Source organism: Mus caroli, unplaced genomic scaffold, assembly GCF_978045245.1.
Source record: "Mus caroli unplaced genomic scaffold, Mus_caroli_1 scaffold_13, whole genome shotgun sequence".
Classification (NCBI taxonomy): Eukaryota; Metazoa; Chordata; class Mammalia; order Rodentia; family Muridae; genus Mus; species Mus caroli.
Window position 1 is genome coordinate 35,144,800 of NW_028227268.1, and position 26,281 is coordinate 35,171,080.

General features: G+C 41.4%; 1 protein-coding gene across 2 annotated transcripts in view; it reads left to right on the forward strand.

Moving 5' to 3' along the window:
- Window positions 1-4,660: 4,660 nt before the first annotated feature.
- The window catches only part of Ppm1e (protein phosphatase, Mg2+/Mn2+ dependent 1E), a 137,480-nt gene continuing 115,859 nt past the window's right edge, over window positions 4,661-26,281 (forward strand). For both annotated transcript variants that reach the window (XR_015045005.1, XM_021176229.3), the window contains exon 1: window positions 4,661-5,284. Coding sequence is in view for 1 of the 2 variants with exons in the window: in XM_021176229.3 (XP_021031888.1) it covers window positions 4,830-5,284 (455 nt within the window). In the remaining variant the exon portion in view is untranslated. The remainder of the gene's footprint in view (window positions 5,285-26,281) is intronic.

Sequence of the window (26,281 nt, forward strand, 5' to 3'; positions counted from 1 at the left end):
CTTTATTTAGGTATAATTTATGTACAACACATTTATTTATTTATTTATTTATTTATTTATTTATTTATTTATTTATTTATTTTTGAGACAGGGTTTCTCTGTGTAGCCCTGGCTGTCCTGGAACTCACTTTGTAGACCAGGCTGGCCTCAAACTCAGAAATCCGCCTGCCTCTGCCTCCTGAGTGCTGGGATTAAAGGCGTGCGCCACCACGCCCGGCTTTGCCTGTTTTTTTAGAATGTCATCATCCTAATGGATATATCCTATATGGATAAAATCATATAATATAAATTCTTTTGTGCAACTGAAAATATTTTTATTTTATGTGTATCATGTTTTGCCAGCATGTACTATATGTACACCATATGCCTATCTCATACTTGCAGAGGCCAGAAGAGGGCATCCAACTCCCAGGAACTGGGGTTATAGAGAACGTGAGTTGCTGTGTGGGGACTGGGAATCAAACCCATGTCCTCTGCAAAATAAGTGCTCTTAAGAACTGAGCCATTTCTCCAGACTCTATTGTGTAATTTCTGTGTCTCAGTATGTTTTCATTTTTATTGTGTTGGTCTGTATATATGTATATGTACCAAATACCTGCCTGGTGTCCAAAGAGGCCAGAAGAGGGCATTTGCTCTCCTAGAGCTGAGCCTCCATGTGGGTGCTCTAAACTAAAATAAGGTTCTCTACGAGAGAAGCAATGAGAAACTCTTAAATGCTGAGCCATCTCTCCAGCCCTCTCAACATGTTTGTGAGGTTTATCCAGTGTGTCTGGATTTTGTTTTGTTTGATTGTTTTGACATAAGAGGATCTCATGGTAGCCCAGGCTGGCCTTTAATTCACTACGTACCAAGGCTTGGCTTCAACTCTTTATTTTTCCTTCCCTTTCTTTCTTTCTTTCTTTCTTTCTTTCTTTCTTTCTTTCTTTCTTTCTTTCTTTCTTTCTTTCTTTCTTCCTTCCTTCCTTCCTTCCTTCCTTCCTTCCTTCCTTATTTCCTTCCTTCCTTCCTTCCTTCCTTCCTTCTTTCTTTCTTTTCGTTTTTTCCTGTTGTATTCTGAGTCCTGGGATTCCAGGCATGTACCACCACATGTAGCCTAGTTCTTTTTTTTTTTTTGTGGGGGTTGTTTATTTTGTTTGTTTTGTTTTGTTGTTTTTTGTTTTTTCTTCCTTCCTCTTTCTTTCTTTCTTTCTTTCTTTCTTTCTTTCTTTCTTTCTTTCTGTCTGTCTGTCTGTCTGTCTGTCTGTCTGTCTCTCTCTCTCTCTCTCTTTCTTTCTCTTTCTTTCTTTCTTTCTTTCTTTCTTTCTTTCTTTCTTTCTTTCTTTCTTTCTCTCTTCTTTTCAAGACAGTGTTTCTCTGTGGATTCTTGGTTGTCTGGAACTTGCTATTTAGGGCAGGCTGACCTCAAATTTATAGATCCACTTACTTTTGTCTTCCAAGTGCTGGGATCCGAGGTGTGCACCACCAACTGCTGGGCCTTAGTTCATCTATTTTTATTGACAAGTAGTATTCTGCTGTGTGAATATACTACAGTTATCGGTCTTACCTGTTCATATTGCTCCCAGGTCTGAGGTTTTATAAATAGAACTGTGAACATTTATGTACAAGTTTTTATGCGTGTTTTTTGTGTATGACAAGTTATTTCTCTTGGGTAAATATCTGAGAAAATGTCTGGTTATACAAGAAGCTACTAAATTCAACATTTTTCTACCCTTAAAAACATGACCGTGAGATCCATAAGAGGATACTGTGCATTTCCTTCCACAAGCTAAGATCTTAGAAGAACCCCTTTAGGTGGGCGTGGTGGCTCACGCCTTTAATCCCAGCACTTGGGAGGCAGAGCAGGTAGATTTCTGAGTTCGAGGCCAGCCTGGTCTATAGAGTGAGTTCCAGGACAGCCAGGGCTACACAGAGAAACCCTGTCTCGGAAAAAGCCAAAAAAACAAAAACAAAACAAACAACAACAACAACAATTTTTGTAAGAAAGATATTTCAAAAGAAATCACTTTACATTCTACATACATTATGCTTTTTCATGGCTTGAGTTTTAATGAAAAAGTTCATTACATATTTCAGCAAATCCTAAAATCACATCAAGTGCTAATAATGAAATTTACTTTAAAATACAATGGCGGTAAAGTCTGGTCTTATTTTCCAGAGAAGAGGCATGCAAATTCAAAGATGAGAAAAAAGAACGGACTATGTTGAGAGCAGAGAAGGATGTTCAGGTGGTCCGAGAAAAACCAAGCAAATGTAGAAAATGACTCTGAGAGTCTGAGAATGTGCCAGGGCTCGTCACATTTTCTATTAGATAAAAACGCAATAGAATGGACCTGGAGGTGTGAGGAGACAGGGAAGCAGGGTGATGGGAAGGACAGACTGCGACTCGACATCGGTCAGCCCACCTACACAGGGGCTTTGAGATCCCACCACTGCTGCCAGCAGCCGCTGACAAAGCTTCCTTGCTAAGAAGAATGCAATAGGATCTATATTGATCTTTGTAAAAAAGTGTCTTCATTAATATAAGCAAAGACGCCTCTCATTTCCAGCAGCAGAGGTGTGGGCTTTTTCTTTTATTCTTAGAAGTACTGTTTTACCAACATATATCATTTCCCTTTTGATGTGTGGGCTGAGTCATAAATTAATGTCACAAATGTCATCTAAATGAGGGAGGCTGCTACGTTATGATGTAAGAAGCTTGACATGAATTGTTAGCATTGACAGCTACGCACTCCTGAACTAAAATGTCGCTGTGTTAAAATTGGGGATAGTAAGAGTTGGAATGTAAAATTGGCGTTTAAAGTCGCTGCAACCTAGAAAGTTGTCACTCCATTATTATTATTATTATTATTATTCAAGGTCTTATTACATAGCCTTGGATGACCTAGGACTTGACAGTCCAGGCTGACCTAGGACTCAGAGCACCACTGGTCTCTGCCTCCAAAGTACTGGGATTAAGGGTTGTGCCCGCACCCCAGCTCTTCTCTAGTTTTTCTGAAGTGGCAGTAAGCAAGTAGGTCGAAAACAAATGACTTTGAGGGCTTTCTTGGCATCCCATGGAGCAGTTTCTTTCTACAGACTAGTTTGGTCTTTCCATTCATCTTAGGAAAAAAAATAGAAAAAATTCTAAGTGTATTATTTACTATACACTTTCTATCATGTATTATTTAATCTTGACCTAGGAGAGAGAATAGAACTCTATTTTACATGATACCATTAGTAAGTTCAACCCACTTAATCTTAAAATAACAGTATCAGGTCAGGGATTTAAAAATACAGTATTATAGGAAAACAGTTGGTGAGAACGCACCCTCTTCTGTCATTAATAACTGACTGGAAATGGTATTTCTGATCCTAAATCCAGCTGAAACCCAGAAACAATAAATGGAGAGATGGAGTGGATAATTTGTGAGTACATGTTTTTTCAAAGCAGAGGGGAAAAATCACTATGTTTGTGCTGAATTACATGCTGCCGTGGACGTGGTAGTATGCAGCAATGATGCTATCATCCATACAGCTGTACAGCACAACATCCTCAAAGCACCCACCACCAACATCATCACCATGAAGCCTGAAAATAATAGGTTTGTTTATAGTTTGGTAAGAAAATTAGAATAATTTAAAGTCATTTCAGTTCTAGCTTGGGGGAGGGAGTAAGAAGAGACACAGGAGGTGGTGGGGAAGAACAAACAAAATATAGACAAAAATACGGATTATATGGTAGGATAGTATAATATAATGGCATGCATTATACAGAAACTAAGGAGGGGTTTTTGGGTGATGGAAAACTTACAAGTGAAATCTACCATTTCAGTCTCGGATTGAATTCTTGTTGCATCGCTTGCTTCTGACCTTGAGCAAAGTCACTGTTTTGAAGGCTTGTTTCCTCATCTGTAAAACAGAATCCTAACGGTAATATCCTTTGCCTTAAAAGGCTGTGAGGATTAGAGACGAACACGTGTAAACTGCAAAGCCCTGTATAAATAAGACATTGTGTGGATACGAGGCACAGCTAGATTTTCATAGAGCAGAGTTAAGGGGAAAGATTCTAAAGGCTTTGGAGACTTTGAATTGGGCTCTAACATCAATGCCACAGCTAGAAAGTCTTGACTTTTAAGCAAGCGAATTACTGTTTAATTTCTCACGTTCATCTTTTTGAGAAAGGAGGATACATAGAATCAAACGAAAGAACCTAGGCAAAGGAAACTACCCTTTTTGGGTGCTCGTGCCCGGACCTTTACTTTTTCGACGCATATCATCAGTAAAAGGTGTTTACTGCATGCCATCGGATCAAGAGATATACTACGGCAAGGCAAGCAGATAAGGAAACTGAAGTCAGTACACTCCTGGTGGAACCAATAGAGATGTCTCAGTGCTTATCATGAAACTAGGGTCTTCACCCCACAAAGAACATTCGAAGTTAGAGTGCAGGAGTCCAGCGTCCTTACCACTCCACAGACTCGACGGGAGGGACCTTGGAATTCTTAATTAGAACCGGTTGCCATGGCGACAGTCTCTAGGCAGCGTGGGCTGAGCTCTCGGTAGGGATTGCGGGTGGGCCGCCGCTGGACCCTGTGCGCGCGCCCGCCACCAACTTTCCCTCCAGACCGGAGCGGGGTGGCGCGCTCCGCCCCCGCCCCCGGGCCGCGCACGTCCGAGCTCGGTGGCGCGCACGCCTGCGGGAGCCCTCTCCAGGCAACCCAGTGCTGATCGCCGGTGCCGGTGCGGCCGTTCCCCCTCCGTAGCGGGAGGCGAGGCTCCGAAGCAGCCCCCTCCTCCTCCTGGGCTCACCTCCCACCCCCTTCCCGGTGGACCTCGGGGCATGAGCAACGATGGCGGGCTGCATCCCTGAGGAGAAAACTTACCGGCGCTTCCTGGAGCTGTTCCTGGGCGAGTTCCGCGGACCGTGCGGCGGCGGCGAGCCAGAGCCCGAACCCGAATCCGAGCCGGAGCCCGAGCCCGAAGCCGAGCTGGTCGCGGCTGAGGCGGCCGAGGCTTCGGGGGAGGAACCGGGGGAGGACGCTGCGACGGTAGAGGCGACCGAGGAGGGGGAGCAGGACCAAGACCCCGAGCCCGAAGACGAGGCGGTGGAGGAGGAGACGGCGGCGGAGGGCGAGGAGGAGGAAGAGGAGGAAGCGGCTGCCCCGGGGCACTCGGCCGTGCCGCCACCGCCGCAGCCCCAGCTGCCACCGCTGCCCCCGCTCCCGCGGCCGCTGTCGGAGCGCATCACCCGAGAGGAGGTGGAGGGCGAGAGCCTGGACCTGTGCCTGCAGCAGCTCTACAAATAGTTAAGTAGCGGGGCTCGGCCGCGGGTGGGCCGCTATCCCCGGGGTGCTGGCCTGGGTTCCCGTCCCCGCCACCCATGTCCCCGCGGGGCACCCGGGCGGGGTCCCCCCCGCCTGCCCCCGGCCCCTCTTCGCCCGCCCTCTCGGCCAGCTTCTCGGCTACTTCGTACACCTTCCTCCAGAGCCTTCCTGCCAAGGTCTTCCCTCCCGTCTTGGGCTCCCCATTCTTCCCTGCGCCTTTCTTCCCGGGGTTTCCTCCCACCTTCGTCTGTCTGTCCTTTCCCGGGCTGCGTTCCTTGTTGGGCGGCGGGGACGCGCGACTCCTTTACGGACTGAAAGAGGTGCCTTTCTACATAACCGCAACAAAGCTAATACCGTCGGTGTCCAGAGGAGCCCAGACCCCTAGATTTTCCGTCAGGCGCTCACTGTTGAAATGAAAAGGCTCTATAGATGGCTTTCTTACGTGAGAGCCTAGTATCATACTTTGCAGACATTTGACAGCTTATAATTGAGAGCTGTAGGGAGGAATTGGGAAGGAAGGGTAAGTAAAACCCTACCGAGCAAGCCGTTAGGTGAAAAGACGGGGTCGTAAGTCAGAAAAGTCAGCCTGGTTGGATAAAATTGCAATTAAGTGCAGTATTTTCAGTCCATTAAGTCGATGGGGTGGGAGGTGGGAGAAAAGCAGATGGCTTAGCTACCCAGATGCAAGTCTAAAATAGAAAGGTCAAGGCTTTGCCTTTCATCCGAGTTCTGCTTTTTATGGGCTTGAAATAGAAACGGTTTACAATCGTGTTTCTTTCCAAATGGAATTGTTCTGAAATAATGCCTCTGCAAACACTGGGAAACCCGAGAGTCTTTTGCCATTCAACTAATAGTTGTAATGAAAGGTGTTACTCTGACCACCCAAAAAGTTTACTACCGCAAGATTCACTGCAGCTAAGTTCAAACCCAATTCCTGGATTTCTTCAAAGCCTGGAGGGGCCTAGAAAAGAAAGCTATTTTGTCTTCATCAGACCTCATAGACAACTGATCAAACCATTCTCCTCTTAAAAGCAGCAGCTTGTCAAAGGGAAAAGCCACTGAGCAGATCTGTAGAATTGGACTGTGCGGATGCCACACTTTATAAACCATCCAGTAATTAATTTTAAAATACTGTTCAATTACCAGGGGAATTGTGTGTTTTGGGGAAATGCAAAAATAAAATGGCGTGTAATACCACCACCTGGGGATAAACAGCATTAATGGTTGAGTATTTCTTTCTTTTTTTTTTTTTTTTTGTAAACTATCACAGAAAAGGACCTACAGAATGCCATTTTTTAAAAAATTACATGATTCAGACACTTAAATATAGAGGAAGTATTTACCAAAGTGAAGGGATTTACCTCAGACGAGTCCTCTATGGACAGATTTTACCTTTACACATACACTCCCAGAATTGTAGGGACAGTTTAAGGATTAGGGACGCTCCCGTACTGCCATTAATGTAGTACAGTCCTGGACATTTCAAGGCTTTTAAAACTGAGATGCACAGAATGACATGGTAAGATGTGAGTGTTTTTTTTTTTTTAATGTGATAAGGAAACAAGATTAATCTTAATGTACATATCAATTAGAAAAATGATTACGATGAGAAGGCAATCGCCAATGGAGCACAGAAGTTTGAGTTTGAGTTAAAACTAGCAAAATTACAGCTAGAAAATATTATTTCCCTTTAAATTGGACACTTATACTCTGACTTCACATAATATCAGACTTTGTACTGTGTTTTATTCTGATGCTAGTTGAGATAAAATGGCTGGCTCGTTTATGTGACGTATCTTTTTTTTTTTTTTTTTTTTTTAAGATTAAGATTTTATTTATTTATTTTTTTTCGAGACAGGGTTTCTCTGTGTAGTCCTGGCTGTCCTGGAGCTCACTTTGTAGACCAGGCTGGCCTCGAACTCAGAAATCCGCCTGTCTCTGCCTCCCGAGTGCTGGGATTAAAGGCATGCGCCACCACGCCCGGCGTGACGTATCTTTAAGGTGCTTAGTGGGTTAAAAGTTTCAAAATGAAAAAAAAAGTTCCAAAATGTGTAATGACAATTTTAGTTTTTATTTTATTCCCCCCCCCCAAAAAAAAAAAGCTTAAGACTTAGTCAGGAGAATCAGGATCAGCCAACTGTAGTGTTCGGCCATTGTTTTGTTCAAGCTCTTCATTTTACATGTGAGGCCTCTATCCAGATTTGAAAAAAAAAAAACAAACGAGTCTTGTAGAAATTATTCCAACATTTCCTGGCTTAATCTCTGACTCTCAAAACACCTGTCACAGAGGGAATGATGACCTCAAATGTCTGAGAAAATTATGTGCCTCTTTGTAGGTATGTGTATGTGAGTTCAGGTACCTGCAGAAGCCAGGGGTGTAGAATCCTCTAGAGCTGCAGTTACTGGCTGATGCTAATTGTTGACACATGGGTCCTGGGAACCCCATTCCAGTCCTCAAAAGAGCAGTGAGTGCTCTTTTTTTTTGTTTGTTTGTTTGTTTTTGTTTTGTTTGTTTGTTTGTTTGTTTGTTTGAGACTCTTAAACACCAAGTCTTCTCTCCTGTCCCTAGAAGTAAAGCTGACCACAAATAGATAAAGAAGACTTAAAAAGATACATTATCTCAACTTCTCTCCGTGTTTTCTCTTCACCTGTTTTGGAAATTGAACCTAGGACCTAATGATTGTTCACCAAGTTCACTGGGCTATATTCTCAGTCCTTTGCCACCATGCCCAGCTGAAATTTTGCTTAGGAGTGTAGTATAGTAACACATTTTCCTCCATTATTTGGTTCTCTCAAATTTGAGACTAAGAACAGAAGACATCTGTTATTCCTAATCTTGGTAAACTCAGAAGTGACTTAAAACAGGTAGCAAGATCGCCAGCCAGTGCTGGCCCACACCGTTAATCCCAGTACTAGGGAAGCAGGCTGATCTGTTTGAGTTCTGAGACCAGTCTGATCTACAGAGAGATTTCCAGAACAGCCAGGGCTACATAGCAGCCCTGTCCCAAAACAAAACCCCTCAAACAGCAGCAACAACAAAAACAAGTTATGTAGCTAAGAAAAGAGTGAAGGTTTAGACAACTTGAAAGTGTCTTAGAAGCTGGAGAAGGACGCTTGCTGCTATTGTATACAGATGGAGATTTGGTTCCAGCACTCATGTCTAGCGGCTCATGACTGCCTTTAACTCCACTTCAATGGATCCTGTGCCCTTTCCTATCCTCAGTGGGCCCAAGCATGGATGTGGTGTACATATATACAGTTCACACACACAAAAATAAAAGTAAAGAAATTCTTTTGAGAAGAGGTTTGGTTTGGTTGTTTATTTGGATTTTTGTTTTGTTTTGTTTTGTTTTCTCTCAACAAGGTTTCTCTGTGTAGGCCTGGCTGTCCTGGAACTCACTCTGTAGACCAGGCTGGCTTGGAACCTATAGAGATTCTCCTGCCTCTGTCTCCTAAGTGTTGGGCTTAATGGGGTAAGCTACCATCTCTGGCTAAAAAGTATTTTAGAGTAATATTTAGGATAAAAATTTTACCTTACTGCTTCAAAATATAAAACTTGTATATCAGTATCCCACTCCTATGCAAAAGCAACATGTAATTCTGAAAGAGCAATAATTTTAAAATATCAACAGCTCCCATCCCACCTATGGAAAGGTTCTCCTGCTTTCATCTTCCAAGTACTAGGATCCCATGCCTGGCTCCTTTTCTCCTGGTAGGTATCCATTCTACCATTAAGCCACATCTCCTGACTTCCTAATTCTCACTTAAGACATTGTAACTGATGTTATATTCAACTTGAATTCGAGGGTATAAGCAACTCGCATAGGTTAATAAGTCAGTCAGTACTGTGTGTCTCCCAGCCCCATGCAACACTAAGGATCAATTTGTTTGAATCTGTGAGGATCAAATACACTGAAGTCTCATTTTAAAGCTGAGTTGTCACATTTTCAAAGCAGTTGTTTTCTCGGTTATTCCTTTCGGCTGGGATGGGCTTCCCAAGGGGGAAGGGAGCTATCACAGCAGGCTGGCGAAGTTAAGTAGTTACAGATGGCTCGCTGTAGCATTGAAGATGGCACTTTTAGAATGGTTTGGAAAACAAAATCACTGATTATAGACACTAATAATTCAGTTCTGTTGAATCAGTTCTGTTGAATCATGAATGACTTTGGGAAAGGTCAGAAAATCGTTCAGCTTTGTTTCGTTTTTACGTACATACACATGAAAATCATATCACTCATCTCAAAAATGAAACACTTCCTTATAAAGAGTAATAAAGGTTCACTAAAAAAAGTGGAGAAAACTTACACACACAAAGGGTGATATAAATACAGCTTAGTGTCAATCGTAGTTCCCAAGTTTTTCTCTTCTCTTCGCCTTTGAGGCTGGCACTTTGCTGTGAGTTTTCAAATAGCCTTCCCGTCGTCTTATGCCGATGTTCTGTCCTTGACCCTCTCGAGACTGCTCTGTCCTCAATACCATTCACTCACGTGATTGGCTGTTGTGGTTGTGCTAATGGCTCCCAGCTCTGTCTCCATCCTTGCTTTGACTGCTAATGGAACAGCTTCCACCTGGTGTCTAAAACCCTGGTAATCTCGGAGTGGCTGTTTGCTGTGTTGTGGGGATTTCAAGCTAGGTTAGCCTTACACCCTCAGCTCCAGCTCCAGCCTGACACCCGATACTCTTCGTCGTGAGTATATCCCTGATATCACATTTGATTTGTCTATTTAACCTTGTAAATGTTTCATTTACACTATTCCCTCTTGTTCATTTTATTTACCTTTTTTTTGTGGCCGGAGTTACTACTATCAGACTGAGTCGTATAGATTTTTTTCTTTTTAAGTTTTATTTATTCTCTCTCTGTATGTGTTTAGTTGACATATGTCTGTGTCAGTGCACCACATGCATAGTTAACAGATGGGTGAGCCATCATGTGGGTGCTGGGAACTGAACCTGAGTCCTCTGGAAGAGCCGTGAGTGCTCTTAACCACCAAACCATCTCTCCAGCTTCAGATTATATAGATTTTCTAAGTGTTATGCTAAAACATTTAAAAATTTTAGTAGTAATATGTATTACTAATATATATTGCTATATATATATACACACTAATATTAGTAATAATATTACATATATATGTATAGTGTGTGTGGGGGGGGTGTGCTTCTGGGAGTCAGTTCTCTTCTTTTACTATGTGAGTTAATACAAGATTTCTGATCCCAACTATAAAGACAGAATTCCAACAAAGTTTAGAAGAAAGAGATCATATAAGACCACCCTCATTTCTAAGACCAGTGCTGAATGTTTGGGGTTTCTCAAAACTACCCTCAAATCCAGTACTTCTCTAGAAAGACAAATAGAACTCATTGACCACTATGAATATAGTTTATTGCAAGGACAAGCTATAGATTAAAACCAGCGCAAGGAAGAGGTGTACTCTACAAAAGCAGCAGAAGTCAAGAGTGTTCTATGCTCAGGAGTACATCACCCAGTGCAAATACGTGGTGCAGTGCTCAGAGTATGACATTCTGAGTCCCACCCAAGTCCCAGTTTTCAGAATTCTCACTGGCATCTACTCTTAGGACTATCTCTGATGTAATCAGAGATTCTGGAGACCTTCCTCCTCAGACCTGAGGACAAAGCTGGACCTTTCTTTAGGCAAAGCCGAGCTGTAGGAAGTGAGACTTTGTATCCCTCTCCCCATCCACTTCTAGCAACTACACCAGCTACAGCAGACTATGTCAGTGTGCATATCTTATTCTCTCTTTAATATCTGCATTTCCCCAATCGTGTCTTTTACTCTGCTGAGAATACACTCCAGCCACCACTCAGCCCAATCTCTTGTGCATTGTTTAGGAAACCATCCCCTCACTTATGATGACCTGTGTCCCTTCTATGTCCCCTTCCAGACTGCCCAGCACATACTCTATAAGCTCTTGTTTCACTCATGTCTAATGTCTATATCTCCTCCATTCAACCGGTGATCTTTACAGTAAGGTGTAACTAAATTCACAAGAGCAAAAGAAAAATGGCAAAAATCTATTATATACAAAATATAGAATTAAGCCAGGCATGGTAGTGCATAACTGTAATTCTCAGCATTCTGAAGATGGAGGCTGGAGGATGGCCCATTTGAGGCCAGCCTGTGCTACAGCAAGTTTAAGGACACATAGCATGCTCTTCCAAAATGCAAGAGTTGAAGATGAGGATGTAGCTGAGTGGTGAATCTCTTGCCTAGCATAAGGAAGACCTCAGATCCAATCCCCAGTTGTGCCAAGAAGATAAGTGCTATTAATATTTGCTGTAATTATGGAAATTGGTAATTTGCTCTGAACGCAGCTGATTTTGCAGTAAACCTGTGACTCAGAGATTAATAGTGGTGCCTGCTCTAACTTTTAGAGCATTGTAAACTGTGCAGTTCACCTGTGCCTGATTAAATAAAATTAAGGATTATATTTCCTAGTTTAAAATTTTTTAGTTCTCATGAAATGGACAAATAACTTAAATTTTTCTGCAATAACTGGGGGCTAGAGAGATGGCTCAGAGACTGAGGGCTTGCTATGCAAGCATGAGGACCATAGTTCGAGTCCTGGCACTCCCTAACAAGACAGGTGTACCGTCAACACTCCAGCTGTGAGGGATCCAGTTCCTCCTCCTGCTTCTGTGTGCATACCTCCCACCACATCCCCCAAACCCAACACACATACACACACACACAAATACTCATGCCTATACACACCCATAAATATATATGTTTTTAAGTTTAAGATTGAACTTTGTAACAGAAACACAAGTTTTGTTGTTTTGTTGTTGTTGTTTTTAATGTAGCCTTGGCTGTCCTGGAACTCTGTAGACCAGGTTGGCCTCAAACTCAGAGATCTACCTGCCTCTGCCTCCCAAGTGCTGGGATTAAAGGTGTACCCTACCACTGCCTACTGCATAAAACTTTTGTTGTGCCCTACTTAGTTAAACATAATTTTTCCAAAAAAGATAGTATGTTTCAGAAATGAGTAGAGTACAAGCAGAAATGTTGTGTGTTTAAGAAACATTGGTATATAAGAAATGTCTGCTGGGCAGTGGTGGTGCACGCCTTTAATCCCAGCACTCAGGAGGCACAGGCAGGTGGATCTCTGATTCTAAGGCCAGCCTGGTCTACATAGTGAGTTCCAGGACAGCCAGGGCTACATAAAGAAACCCTGTCTCCTGTCTCAAAAACAAACAAACAGGGCTGGAGAGATGGCTCAGCAGTTAAGAGCACTGACTTCTCTTCCAGAGGACCTGAGTTCAATTCCCAGCAACCACATGGTGGCTCACAACCATCTGTAACAGGATCTGATGCCCTCTTCTGGTGTGTCTGAAGACAATGACAATGTATTCACATACATAAAATAAATAAATAGATCTTTAAAAAACAAACAGACTGGTCTGGGCATGGTGGCACAGACCTTTCATTTTCACACTTGGGAGGCAGAGGCAGGTAGATTTCTGAGTTTGAGGCCAGCCAGGGCTCCATAGTGAAACCATGTTTTAAAGTGGGGAATTAAAAGAGAGAGAGAGATTGGTATAGTGGGGTGAAGATGTGGCTCAGTGGCAAGAACATGTGTAGCATGGGCATGACAAGCAGTTTGATCCCAGCACTGCAAACAAAACAAGCCAGTAACCCCCAGCACTTAGAGGGCTGAGGCAGGAGGATGGTGAGTTTAGCTAACCTGGGCTATAATACCAAGGTCCTGTGCACTGCTTGTTTCTCTCATCATTGACAAAGCATCTCACAAAAGCAGGAGAAGGGAAAGGGGGTTTATTTTGGCTCACAGCTTGAGGATGCAGCTGCAGCCACGGAGCAGAAGAATAGGAGAATACTGGCAGGAAGCAGATGGAAGTGAGCGCCAGCACCTCGCTTGCCTTCTCACGTTTATCCTAGGGCTCTGGCTATGAGATAGTGCCGGCCATAGTGCATCTTCCAATCTCATTTAAACCAGTCTCGCAGCTCCTTCATAGGCAGACCCTGACAAGTTGACAGATTATGCGTGCATGCTGTGTGTGTGTGACTTGTTGCTGAGAAAAAATATTCTACAGAAGTAAGAAGCAGCCTAGGGGAAAAGGATACAGAGAAGCATGGTGGGTGGGATGCCCTTTATGGTGGCAGAGCTTTAGGTGTGACATGTTCTATCTGGACAGATGAGGAAATGGAAATGTTGAGCCAAAACTGGGCTACCTAGAACTGTCTAAGCCCTGCCCCTGTGTGCCCGTGTCTACCAGCGAGGCCCCTTCTAAAATGTTCCACACCCTTCCCAAACGGCAGTGTTCAAATGTATGACCCTGTGGTGCACATTTTACATCCAAGCTATAGTTTTCTGTCCCTTCTCCCATTGGCTTGTTGCCATCCTATCTAGCAATGCAAAATAAACTCAGTCCAATAACATGAGTCCCATAGTCTTACAGTTCTAAAGGTGTCTAACGTCCAAAGTCCCTTCTAAGATGCAGGCAATGTATGGTTCTCTCTCTCTCTCTCTCTCTCTCTCTCTCTCATATATATATATATATATATATATATATATATATATATATCACGTCTCTCCTCACTTATAGGATTTTCTGTGAGTGTTCAGTAATTTGAGTTCTAAGCACATGTTAGGTGTTCCCAGCTTTTGATTACTTGAGGATATTGTGGTGATCATCCTTTGGATAAGTCTCATTTTCTTAAGACTTATTTCTGGATTTGAGATTGCTATATTAAAAGATATTTACATCTGGGTATGGTGGCACACACTTTTAATTCCAGTATTTGGGAGACAGAAATACGTGGATCTCTGTGAGTTCCAGGCCAGCTTGGAAGTTTCTGGACAACCAGGGCTCCATAGAGAGATCCTGTCTTAATAAAAATAAACAAAACCAAACCCCCCACAAAAATGCAAAACAACAACAACAACAACAACAAGATATTTATGTATTTATTTTAAGGTTTTTGATACCTAGTTACCTAGCTCTAATGTCTTTTAACATGATTTTACTATTTTATACTTGAAGCAGGTTTTTTTTTTGTCACACAAGTCATAACAGTATTTGTTACATCGGCGGACCATACAATGTTGGTACAATAAGATTATATTACCTAGTGACATAGTGTTTTTGAGTAAGTACACTATATGATGTTCCTACAGAGATGAAATAAACCATCAATGAGCCCATTTCTCAGTTTATATATTTTTTGATCATCCATGCATGACAGTATAAAGAAATGAGCGTTAGTATTATAAAGTAATTTATTGAAAAAAAAAAACAGAATGAGACAAAATGCTAATATATTCATTATTTAGTTTCAACATATTACTACAGTTTCAATTATTTTAATGAAATGAAACACTTTTTATGGAACCAAGTGTGGTGGCTCATACTTGTAATCCCAGCACCCAGAGGCTGAGGCAGAAAAATTGCTGCAAGTTCAAAACCAGCCTGTAGCCGGGCATGGTGGCGCACGCCTTTAATCCCAGCACTCGGGAGGCAGAGGCAGGCGGATTTCTGAGTTTGATTCCAGCTTGGTCTATAAAGTGAGTTCCAGGACAGCCAGGGCTTTACAGAGAAACCCTGTCTCAAAAAAACAAAACAAAACAAAAAAACAACAAACCCAAACAAACAAAAAAACAAAACAAAAAAGCAAACAAAAAACAAAAAAAAAAACCCAGCCTGTAATACATTTAACTGCACCTGATTTGGTCAACACATAGTGAGGTTTTTGGTTTTTTTGGTAATGAGCTTTTTAAAGACCTTTGAAAAACAGATGTACCCAGTAGAAGTAGTTCTTTTATCTTCCCATTTTTAGCTACTACATTCTGTTTTCTTCTTGGCTGTGATTATTTATTCAGTCTCATTTTGGTGGACATGTGGGTCGTTTCCATTTTGGAGATAGTATTCACATATCAGGAAGTGAACACTAGTTGTCCTAATGGAAACATCCTGAAACCTCAAAGTTTTATCACGTTAATTTCTTGCTCATATGGAGTCCCTTCAGTAGCAAGGAAGGATCTGTGTCTCATGGCTTTGGTGAGAGAGAGCCAGGCTGATAGAAGCTCTGGAGCTTTGCAAAGTTGCTGTAGGCATCAGCATCCATCAGTTAACAATTAGAAAGAGACTGGTGTTTGCGGGTTTTAGAGGCCAGGCCTTAAAGGTAGCAAAGATGTATCATTTTTCTTCATGTTCCACTGGCTAGACTAGTCATGTGCACCATGACCTGCATTCCCCAACAAAGGAGTATGGGAAATGAAGTCTCTGGCATTGCAGTTGCCGGTGACCTCTGCCCTATAAATTCCCTACACTTTGGATATGTCTCCATATGCATATGTTCATAACTTTCTGAGTTGTATATTTAGAAGAAGAATGGTCAGATTGGTATTTTGTATCAATATTACCAAATTGCTTTGTCCAATAGCACTGTGAGAGGTCTGCTTTCTTTACATTCTAGTTATTTAAAATTTTGTTTACCCCTCTCTGATGGTGAGGGACTCTTATCATAACCCTTAGAACCATAAGCCTCAGAAAAACCCTCCATTCTATAAATAAATTTAAAAGTAAGTAAATTTAATCTTGTGTGTGTGTTGCATTCTGGGAAGGCCGAAGAGGGCACTGGACCAGTGTTACAGTTGTATGCTGTCATGCAGGTGCTGGGCCACTGAGCCATCTCTCTATCCCGTCTTGTTGCTATTTCATTTGCTATAACACCTTTCATTTTTACCCAGCTATATAGAGACAAATACTTTTGGCTGATTATAATCCTGATTTGGAACATTGTAGAAGAGGAATGAGTACCTAGAACGCTAGACCAGCTCTATCGAGTAGGTTACCTGTTTTGTTGTTGTTGTTTTTTGTTTGTTTGATTTTGTTTTTGTTTTGTTTTCGAGACAGGGTTTCTCTGGGCAGTCCTGGCTGTCCTGGAACTCACTCTGTAGACCAGGCTGGTTTTGAACTCAGAAATCTACCTGCCTCTGCCTCCCAAGTGCTGGGATTACAGGCGTGTGCCACCACTGCCCGGCCCTGGTTTTGTTGTTTTGTTGTATTTTCTTGCAGCTGATGACTGAACCAAGGCTGTGTATTTGCTAGGCAGATGTTTCACCATTCAGCTAACCCCGCCCCCCATCCCCTATTCCATAGGAATGTAAATATGAGTCACACGTATTGTTTTAAATTTTGCATCAATCACACAGCAGAAAGTGAAAAGAGCTGGTGTGGTAGCTGTAACCTCAGCAGTCAGTGGGCCGAGGCTGAAGGATTGCTGTGAGTTTGAGGCCAGTCTGGATTATACAATGAGTCCAGCCAGGATTATGTAGGGAAATCCTATCTTGAATAAAAGAGAAAAAAATTGAAAAGAAAAAGAGGTTAGTTTATTCTTAATAACTGATTTATCCAGAAGTACCCAAAACATTTACATTTCAATCTCTCTGTAATCTACATAAATAATATATAAATTCTTATTTCATGTTTTTAAAGTCCTGTGCATATTTTATAAAGACAGCACAATTCTATCTCTACTTGAACACTTATGAGCCACAGGGTGGTCAGTGGTTGTCCTAGCAAACAGTACAGGTTTAGACGTAATACATATTCCTTTAAAGGCTGGAGTTGTACGCTTCACTCCGTGATAACAGTTTTATCCCTCATGTGTGGGACCCCTGAGTTCAATCCCTAGCACTGGGAGAGAAACTAGCACAGCGTAATAAGCACACAAACATCAAGTGATGTCCCATTCACATTCTTAGGTTTCCGTGTTTAGAGCTGTGCGTCTTTAGGGAACCATTTCAGGAAGTCTCTAGCCCCTCATAGAGAAGCAAAATGGAGCATTTTAATTATTTTGTTTAGAAACCTTTTCATTTCATTTCTAAATGAAAACAAAATGCTCTGCCTTGCACCAGCCTGGTCCAAGCTACAAAGTAGCAGGCAATTTTGCATATTTCAGGGTGTTGCTTCTCTGTCTTCTTAAACGTATCTAGTGTCCTCAGTTTGTAGCTGGGGCTGCCCTGCTTGATGAGCCTGCAGGGTCCTACCTGAGGCTGCTCCCGGCTGCCTCACCCCTTCTCACCTCAGCTACCCTGTGTTCTTGCTGGTAACTATTCCCCAATCATAAAGATCTTGATGGAGTTTGCAGAACCGAGGTGCTCTCTCCCCACCTCTGGGCTTTTGTTTTCTTTGCTCAATCAGCTTTTTTTTTCTTTTCTTTTCTTTTATTGTTCAACTCAACTACTAGGTTTTATTTTTAAATATCTCTTCCCCATAGAATTATTTATTTCTTTCTAGTTTAAAAAGATTACATTTGTTTGTTTGTTATATGTGTGGGCATGTGTTTAGAGGTCACATGAAGGTCAGAGGATAATTTGGAGGAGTCAGCTCTCTCATTCCACCATGTATGTTCCTGGCATGGAACTCTGGTCATTAGGCTTGGTGGCAAAAACCATTATTGTCTGAGTTATCACCTGTCTTTTTTTAAAGAGTATCATGTGCTGGGTGGTTAATCCCAGCACTAAGGAGCAAAGGTAGGCAGATCTCTGAGTTCAAGGCCAGCCTGGTCTACAGAGTGAGTTCCAGGACAGCTGGGGCTACACAGAGAGACCCTGTCCTGGAAAAAAAAAGTATTATATGAAACGGTGGTTTTGAACTTGTTATGTGGCTGAAGATAACACTGAACTTTTAATCCTCCTGCCTCTGCCACCCGAGTATTGGGCTACCGACCGGCCTGATGCACCGCCACTGCTGATTTATGTGGTACTGGAGATTGAGCTCAGGACTCTGTTCATGTTTGAAAGCACTCTACCAACTCAACTATAGCCCCACCCAGCCCACGGCCTTTGCCTTTTGTTGTTGTGTTTTGAAACAGCATCTTATGTAGCCCAGGCTGGCCTAGAACTTGATCTGTATTTGGATAATTCTGAGTCTTCAGTCCTCTCTCCCCTCCTCCAAGGCTGAGATTACAGTGTGCACCCACATGCCTGGTTTCAGATAGTAGTAGAAATGTAGGCCAGGGCTCGGGGTGTGCTGGACAAGTGCTCCACCAACTGAGTCACAGCCTCAGTCCAACATTTTGACTTAAAGAGAAAAGAGAAAAAGAACTCAAGCCTGAGGTTATTATCAGCGGCACTGACAAAGACCATATCTGGGGAGTGGGTGGGGAAGCCTGCCTTGCCCAGGGCACTTCTCCAATTTAGATTGGTAAATAAAAGCATCTTTGTGGAAAATAAAGTGCAAGTTATAAATCTGGTGACGGTCAGCATTGTCTGCATCTGGAATGACTGCTGCCCTCATCCAGTAGCGCACTGTCCTGACACGACATTGTGGAGAGTTGGTTTCGCCACTGTTACAGGCTTGTTCCCTCCCTTATCCATGGCAGGAAATAGATTATTATATTAGTAAATAATTCTGTAGACGAGAAAGCCAAGACAGATGCGAAAGAAAAGTTTCCCTATCGGTATGTCAATGTACTGTTCTCTAGAGAGTCTGAGGTAAGGAATGGCAGTCAATGGCAACCATTTTATGATTCTTGTTACATTGCAAACCTATTTTCTATCAAGAAAAATCTCAGTGAAGATGCAAGCAAGTGTAGTAACTCCTGGAGTTTTTATCATTGCCGTTTGCTTAATTCAGATGATTTTTTAAAGTTTCTCATGTTATGTATGTGTGTGTGCGCACACACATGAGTGCATGTGTCCATGTGTGAGTCCAGGCATCTCTGGAGGTCAGAGGACAGCCTTCAGTGTCACTTTTCACTTTCTACCTTGTTTTTCCACTGTGTACCCCAGGCTAGCTGGCCTGTGAGCCTATTGTCCCTCCACCTCTGGCTTTTCCATGGGATTTTAGAGATTTGAACTTGGGCCCTAACACTTGTGTAGCGAGCGTTTTACCCACAGCCATCTCCCTAGCTCTAGTCTGGCCTTTTATCAGATCTTGTATTATTACTTTAGTAGCCTCCCAACTAATTTCCCAGTCATTGGTCTTTCTTCCTTTTGGAGACAGGGTTTCTCTGTGTAGAACAGGCTGTCCTGGAACACAGAGAGCCACCTGCCTCTGCCCCGCCTAGTGTCAAGATTAAAGCTTTTCACCACTATGTCTGGCTGACATGGTTTTTTCTTCCTCAAGTCTAACTTAGTCAACACTGTCTCCTGAGATACTCACAGATACACAATTCTCTGCCTTTCTGCCACAGGCAGGCATCTTCTGGTTACTATAATTAGCTTCACTTTCAATGGAGAGGGGAAGCCGACTTCATATTGTCTTTCATGCAGAGTTAGCCGGTTTAGAGACTGCCTATAGATGAAGAGCAGTTTAAGGATTTTTTTTTCTTCTTCACCAAATACTATTTTAAATGCTTCCTTTTAATAATAGAAAAAAGTGGGGCTGGAGAAATAGCTCAACAGTTAAGAGCACTGGCAGTTAGTTCCTCTAGAGGACTCGGGTTTGAATCCCAGCATCCACATGCCAGCTCACAACTGGCTGCTGTGATCCAACTGTAAAGTGATCCAAAACTCCAGTTCCAGAAGATCTGACGGCCAAACACCAAATGCACACAATATAAAAATAAGAAATCATTTTACAAAAACCACCCACCCTCATCGGCAGGCACTCTTCACCGTCACCCCTTCCCTTTATAAAAGAAAAGAAATGAAAAAGTTCTTAGTGCTGCTATTGCAAACAGAATTTGGAATCCAGCAATTATTTAAACAATAAATTAAAAAAGCAGTTTGCATCTTGGTGCATAGTTGGTAGGAATGGCAATTTTTTTCTTTAAAGGTAATTGTTCATTTACCAAGATGCCTGGAGATATTTTTTTCCTATTAAGTAGTTGAGTAATGCTGCAATCTATTTAAATTTTAAATTTCAATTATTATTGAAGTAGCCAGAGGCAGCTTTTTTTTCCCTCTATATTTTTAATTCCTAATGTTATAGCCATCTACTCAATGCGTGTCTGTTTTGAAAAGCAATCCCTTCTTAAAATGTGTGCTTATACATGCACACAGAGGTCAGAGGTCAATATCACTTTCCTTAATTGCTCCCCACCTTGTTTTTTGAGACAGGGTCTCTCAGTGAACATGAAGTTCACTGATTGAGCTAGGCTACTTGGTTGTCAAGAGCTCTAGGGATCTGCCTCTTGTCTCTGTCTTCCCAGCACTGGCATTATAGGAGCGATGCCATGCCTGTGGGCATTGGTGAGATCCTTTGGTCCTTTGCTTGCCCAGCAAACACTTTGCTAACTGTCATTTCTCAGTTCATATTTACTTTCTTTGATGCTGATGTTTGAACCTTGAACCAAAATTTTCATGAATGCCAACCATGTTTTCTATCACTGAGGCACAACTTCAGCCCCCCTTTTAAAAATTTTTTTTTAAAAATATTTTGACACAGTCTCACTATGCAGCCTTGGTTGGCCTAGAGCTTACTCTGTACACCAGGCTGTCCTAGAACTCACAGAAATCTACCTGCCTCTACCTCCCTAGTGCTGGGATTAAAGGCACATACCACCACACCCAGATACTTTTAAAAAATTTTATTATTTTATTTAAAATATATGAGTGTTTTGCCTACATATATATGTGTGTACCATGTGTATGTCTGGTGCCTGTGAAGACCAGAAGAGGATGTCAGAGGCCCTGTTGGATCCCCTAGCACTGGAGTTAGGGATGGTTATGAGCCACCATGTGGGTGCTGGGAATTGAACTCCTGTCCTTTGCAAGAGCAAGTAGTGTTCTAAACTGATAAATCATCTTTCCAGCCCCTACTTTTAAAAATTATTTTAAGGAAGGGAAAGACTTTTGAGTTTGAAAACTATATTAATATCATAAATGTAACATATGATATTTTAGAACCCCATAAAACACATACTGGCCATTAATAAGCAGTAGATTCTAAATTAACTTGAGGAATTGATAGTACGTATTCTAAAAGTGTTACCATTGTACCCGTCTGCTGTAAAGGTTCAGAATTGTCACTGTAAAGTCACTAGTCTTTTGAATAGTGCATTAAAAATGACTCCAAGTAAATTTTGTCATTAAAGGCCAGAATTTCATTGACTATAAGAGAAAATAGAGGACAAGTGATATTAGCATCTACTGAGGACTTGGGTTCGAGTCCCAGCACTTATCAAAAACTGAGCAAAAAGATGGTAAGTTAGGTCAATTAAACTATATTGACGATCAGTGAGCTAGGGTGCAGTTAAGAGGCAAAGTAATTCAGAAGCATTCACGAAGGCCTGAGTTTGATCCCAGTGAGGGAGGAGGAAGAAGAGGAAGAGGAGGAGGCTAAAACATTGAAAATAAAATATAAAATAAAGGCATTCTCTTAAAACAAAGTCCAATAATTGTAAAAAGCACCTTAAAGTCATGCTCTTAGTCAAATGAGCTAATTAAACGCCACAGTGGAAAAGCCCATTAAATACGACATTAAGTAATTAGTACATTTTATATTCCTACATAGGTCAGAATCATCAAACCATGAAACTGAATTTCTTCTCATTTCCCTGAAGACTATAAAAGATTTTAATTAATTGAGCTTTCCATTTTGAGAATTTCCTTGGTTTAAAAAGCTTTTTATTTTATTATAACTTTTTTAAAGTGGTTGTCAAATAAATACAGCTTTCTCTGTTGCCTGGTAGCTTTTGTGGTTGATACAGACCATGGGAAATTATTATATTATTCAGTTCCTTCAGCATAGATGACCGGCTATGTTCAAACAAAGTACCAAATCATCTGACATTTTATGATATGCATAATTAACAGTAAATTCTAAGAAAATACAATTTAAAACTATTTTTTAAAACAGTTAACATGAAGTTTACTGTTTCCTTACTACAGGAAGGATTTCAAATGATAAAATAATTTTACTATAATGATAATGTTTATTCATAACAGTATTTATCATTTGACAAACACTGTGCTAAATGCTGCTTCATAGAAATAAATAAGCACATTCCTTTTCTCACATAAGCAGTTTAAAGTCAGACCAGGGAGCCAGAGATACACTGCAGTGTGAATGTAGTCAGTCAGTGGCTGTCAGTGTGTCACTGTGTGCTAAGCACCGCAGTGCTATTGTTCTGTTTTACAAATAAAAATAATTCCTAGACCTTAGGTGATCTCTCCAAGGTCATACAAGATAAGTAGGAGAATCAAAGTGGGGTGTCCTTTGTGCCTGACTCTGAAGCTTGTTATCTTGTTGCCTGAGACACTGGACTTTGTGACCTCTGAACTAACTCTTATTTCTGCCTTCTAATTTGTTTTCTTTGGCTTTTAGAACAATGACTTGTAAATTTATGCACCTGTGTTCTCTCTCTCTCTCTCTCTCTCTCTCTCTCTCTCCTTTCTCTCCCCCCCTCACATTTGCACTCCCTCAATCTCCACCCCCCAACTTCTTCATCCTATCTGATACTAATATGTAAAGGTTTTAGAACTGAAGAGTCCCTAAAATGTACCCATTCCAACTATGCTTACATCGTATTTGCTTTCCAAAGATGTAAAGGGATAAGTGATGTAAAGATGTAAAGGGATAAGTGATTTTTTTGTATCCTTTCCACTGTGTAATCATATCTTGTACATGATAAATGTCCAAAACCACTAAAATCCTCAGACATGCGTGGAGAAATGCAAGCACACTAAGATGCTGGTTGGTTATAAAAGATGGCACAAGATGGTGCCTCAGATTATAAATCAGCATATATTATTCATTAGTTTACTTTCTTCTCTTTTACAGTCTAAGGTCTTTCCTACAAGATGCATGCATTCCCCAGAGCTGAGCCAGAAGTACCATGCCTTCCCAAGGCCCACACCAGTCTTTTCTGTTTTCCAAGTTAGGAATTGAACTCAGGATCTCATGAATGCTAGACAGAGACTCTACCTCTGAACTCTAACCCTAATCCCTGTTTAGGCAAGCACAATACCACATAGCTATAGCCTCAGTCACAAGACCTCATCTCTTAAAAATACATTGGGGGTGGGGATGGGGAGTGCTGGAGAGATGGCTGAGGGTTTAGAGCACTGGCTGCTCTTCCAGAGGACATGGGTGGGTGTGGTTCCCAGGATCCACATAACAGTTCACAATCATCCTTAACTCCAGTTCTAGGAGATCTGATTCCCTCTTTGGAGTCTGTGTGCACCAGACATGCATGCATGCAGTATGAGCAAAGCAGCATTTCTCCATGGTTTCTGCTTCAGCTCCTGCCTCCAGGTTCCTTTGTGAGCCCCTACCCTGACTTCCCTCGATGGTGGCTTCTAACCTGTAAAATATAATAAGCTCTTTCCTCCCCAAGTTGCTTCTGGTCATGGTTTATCAGAGTAACAGAGAAGCAAAACTATTACAGCCATATAGGCAGTTAGAATAGGTATACAAATTAAACATTCATTGCTAATAAATCATACATTTATTTTAACATAATTCTTGGATATTCATAGAACTTTACCATTTACTAAAGATAAATGCAAATGAGCACACTAATGAGATGTATTGCTTATTTACTTTTTCATGAATAATTAAGTCCTGGCTGAATATTTGATATTACAGGGCATAGAGCATCTTCAGCGTTGGTCACAGTTGATTGAGAATTTGATTTTACAGATCATGTTGAGGAGACTACTTTGCATTCATATACAGCACAAAATGGCAGAGGTATATTTAGGGCTGATTCCAAAATGGTTGACAATTCTTTCCTAATTACAAGGCAAAATTCATTTAGCAATTTTTATTAAACTCAAGTGAGCAATGCAAATAGCTGTTTTCAAATCAAACATTCTTCTACAACCCCATCCAAAAGTAATTGATACAGTTGAGGAATGACTGCAGGAAAATATAAAATGTCTTTGTTCTTTACAATTAAACTGGTTTTAGACCAGTATTCATTTTTAAAGCATTTATATGTGAGTATTTTGCCTGCGTGTATGTATGTATGTATGTATGTATGTGGATCACATTCATGCTTGGTGCCTGTGGAGGTCAGAAGAGGTCATCAGCTCCCTTGAAACTAGAGCGATGGCTGGCTGACCTGGGTCCTCTACAAGAGAAACAAGTGCTTTTAACCACTGAGTTGAGCCACCTCTCTAGTCCCCATACGTTCTTATAGGAGCAGAAAATGTTACATGTATAATAAAAACACTGCAGTTTGTAACTTTCAGTAATCTTGACTCTAAACTGGTGTTTCACAGTGTCCATGGTGCCATGTGGCTGAGGCATACACACAGTTTGTGCAAAGTATGCATGTTTGTGTGTTTAGAACCACGGCTGAGGTGAAGCCGCATGATGCAGTACCCACAAATGCTTCCAGAAAAGCCCGGATTCATCATGCATTTGATTTTGATTCGTGGGCGTTGTGTGCCCAGAATTGTTTTATTGTTGCCATTTGTTGGTTTTTTGTTTTGTTTTGTTTTGTTTTTTGTTTTTTGTTTTTGTGATGCTCACATCTAGTTAGGTAATCCCATTAGGAGTTACATCCCATAGTTTAAGAAGCCTTTCTGTAGTCCTGGTGAACAGCAAAGTCCAAGAACTACTGCTTCAAGGAGAACATAAGGATCCAATTAAATGTCTCATTTACATGATCTTATGGCTATGCAACAATGTTATAGCTGTGCAACAATGTTATAGTTATGCAGCAGTGTTATTAGCAAACTAACATTTAGTATCTGGTATAGTAGAAAACACAGGGAAAAAAAAAGAAGATATTTATTCCTCCTGACAGAGATTTGCTATATAATTTGTATCCTAGATTGGCCTTAAACTCAAAGCGGTCTTCCTTGTCTCTGTCTCCCAAGTACTAGGATACAAGTGTGCGTCACTATGTCTAGCTCACAAGGAAATCTATCTTTCTTTTTTTTCATGTGTGGGTATGCATGTAAGTACGTGTGGGTGGGTGTGGACGCATGACAAGGAGATGTTTCAATGTTTCTAAATGTAACTAGAGATCCGTGCTTAGTATTTTGAAACTGTCTTTGAAACCATAATTAGTGGTAAGTAATCTTGAATACTGATGACGAATTTCTATGAATGCATTTAGTGTAAAACACATTGGTTTTATAATTAAGGATTTTAAAAGAACTCACTGAAGGTGGCACCTGTCCATTCTAATATTGCTGTCTGCATAGACTTTAGGCATAATCTCCTATAGTAACATTTGTGGATAATATTATGTACTTTGAATCATATACTTAAGTTTTTCAATTTTATTTACATGTGTGTTTGTGTTAGTATGCATGCACTTTGTATACATGTGTGTGCATGCTGTGGTGTGCCTGTGGAGGTATGAAGAGAACTGTGAATGCCTTTTCTCTCTATCATATGAATTTCAGTGATTGAACTCAGTCACCATTAGTCTTGGTGGCTTGTGCCTTTACTCACTAGGCCATCTTGCTGTCCCTGGAACGGTTTAATTGGATACTGCAAGTCTCTGCTCCAGGCAGCTCAGAAGAGCACTGAGTTCCTGAGGAACACAGAGTGGGTAAAGTGACAGAAAAGGAGTGGGTTCTGTGAATCTTGAACAGGTCACCGCTCTGCTTGGGTGGCAATGGAGAGATGACTCAGTGCTGCTCTTCTGGAAGACATGGGTTTCATTCCCAGCACCTGCACAGCAGCTAACAACTGTATGTAACTCCAGTTCCAGGGGATCAGATGCCCTCCCTCTTCTAAGCTCTGCTGCACAGACATGGCACACAGACACCCATGCACATAAAATTAAAAAACAACTTAAATCATTTGCCTCATAATAGCATGATTTTAGTGGTTTCAATGGATGTTTACTTACTTATTGTTTATTTGAGACAAGGTCTCTCTAGCCCTGGCTAGCTTAGAATTCACTATGTAGCCCAGGCTGGCCTCAAACACAAGGGCATTCCTTCCTCAGCCTTAATTGCTGGCACATATCTCCCTATTAAAGAAAATATATGATCTAGTAAATTTAAATGAGTATGGCAGAATAGTAAGTTATCTATTGAGTTAGTTTTTGGCAGGAAGGAAGAGGAGAAGAAAGGATTTG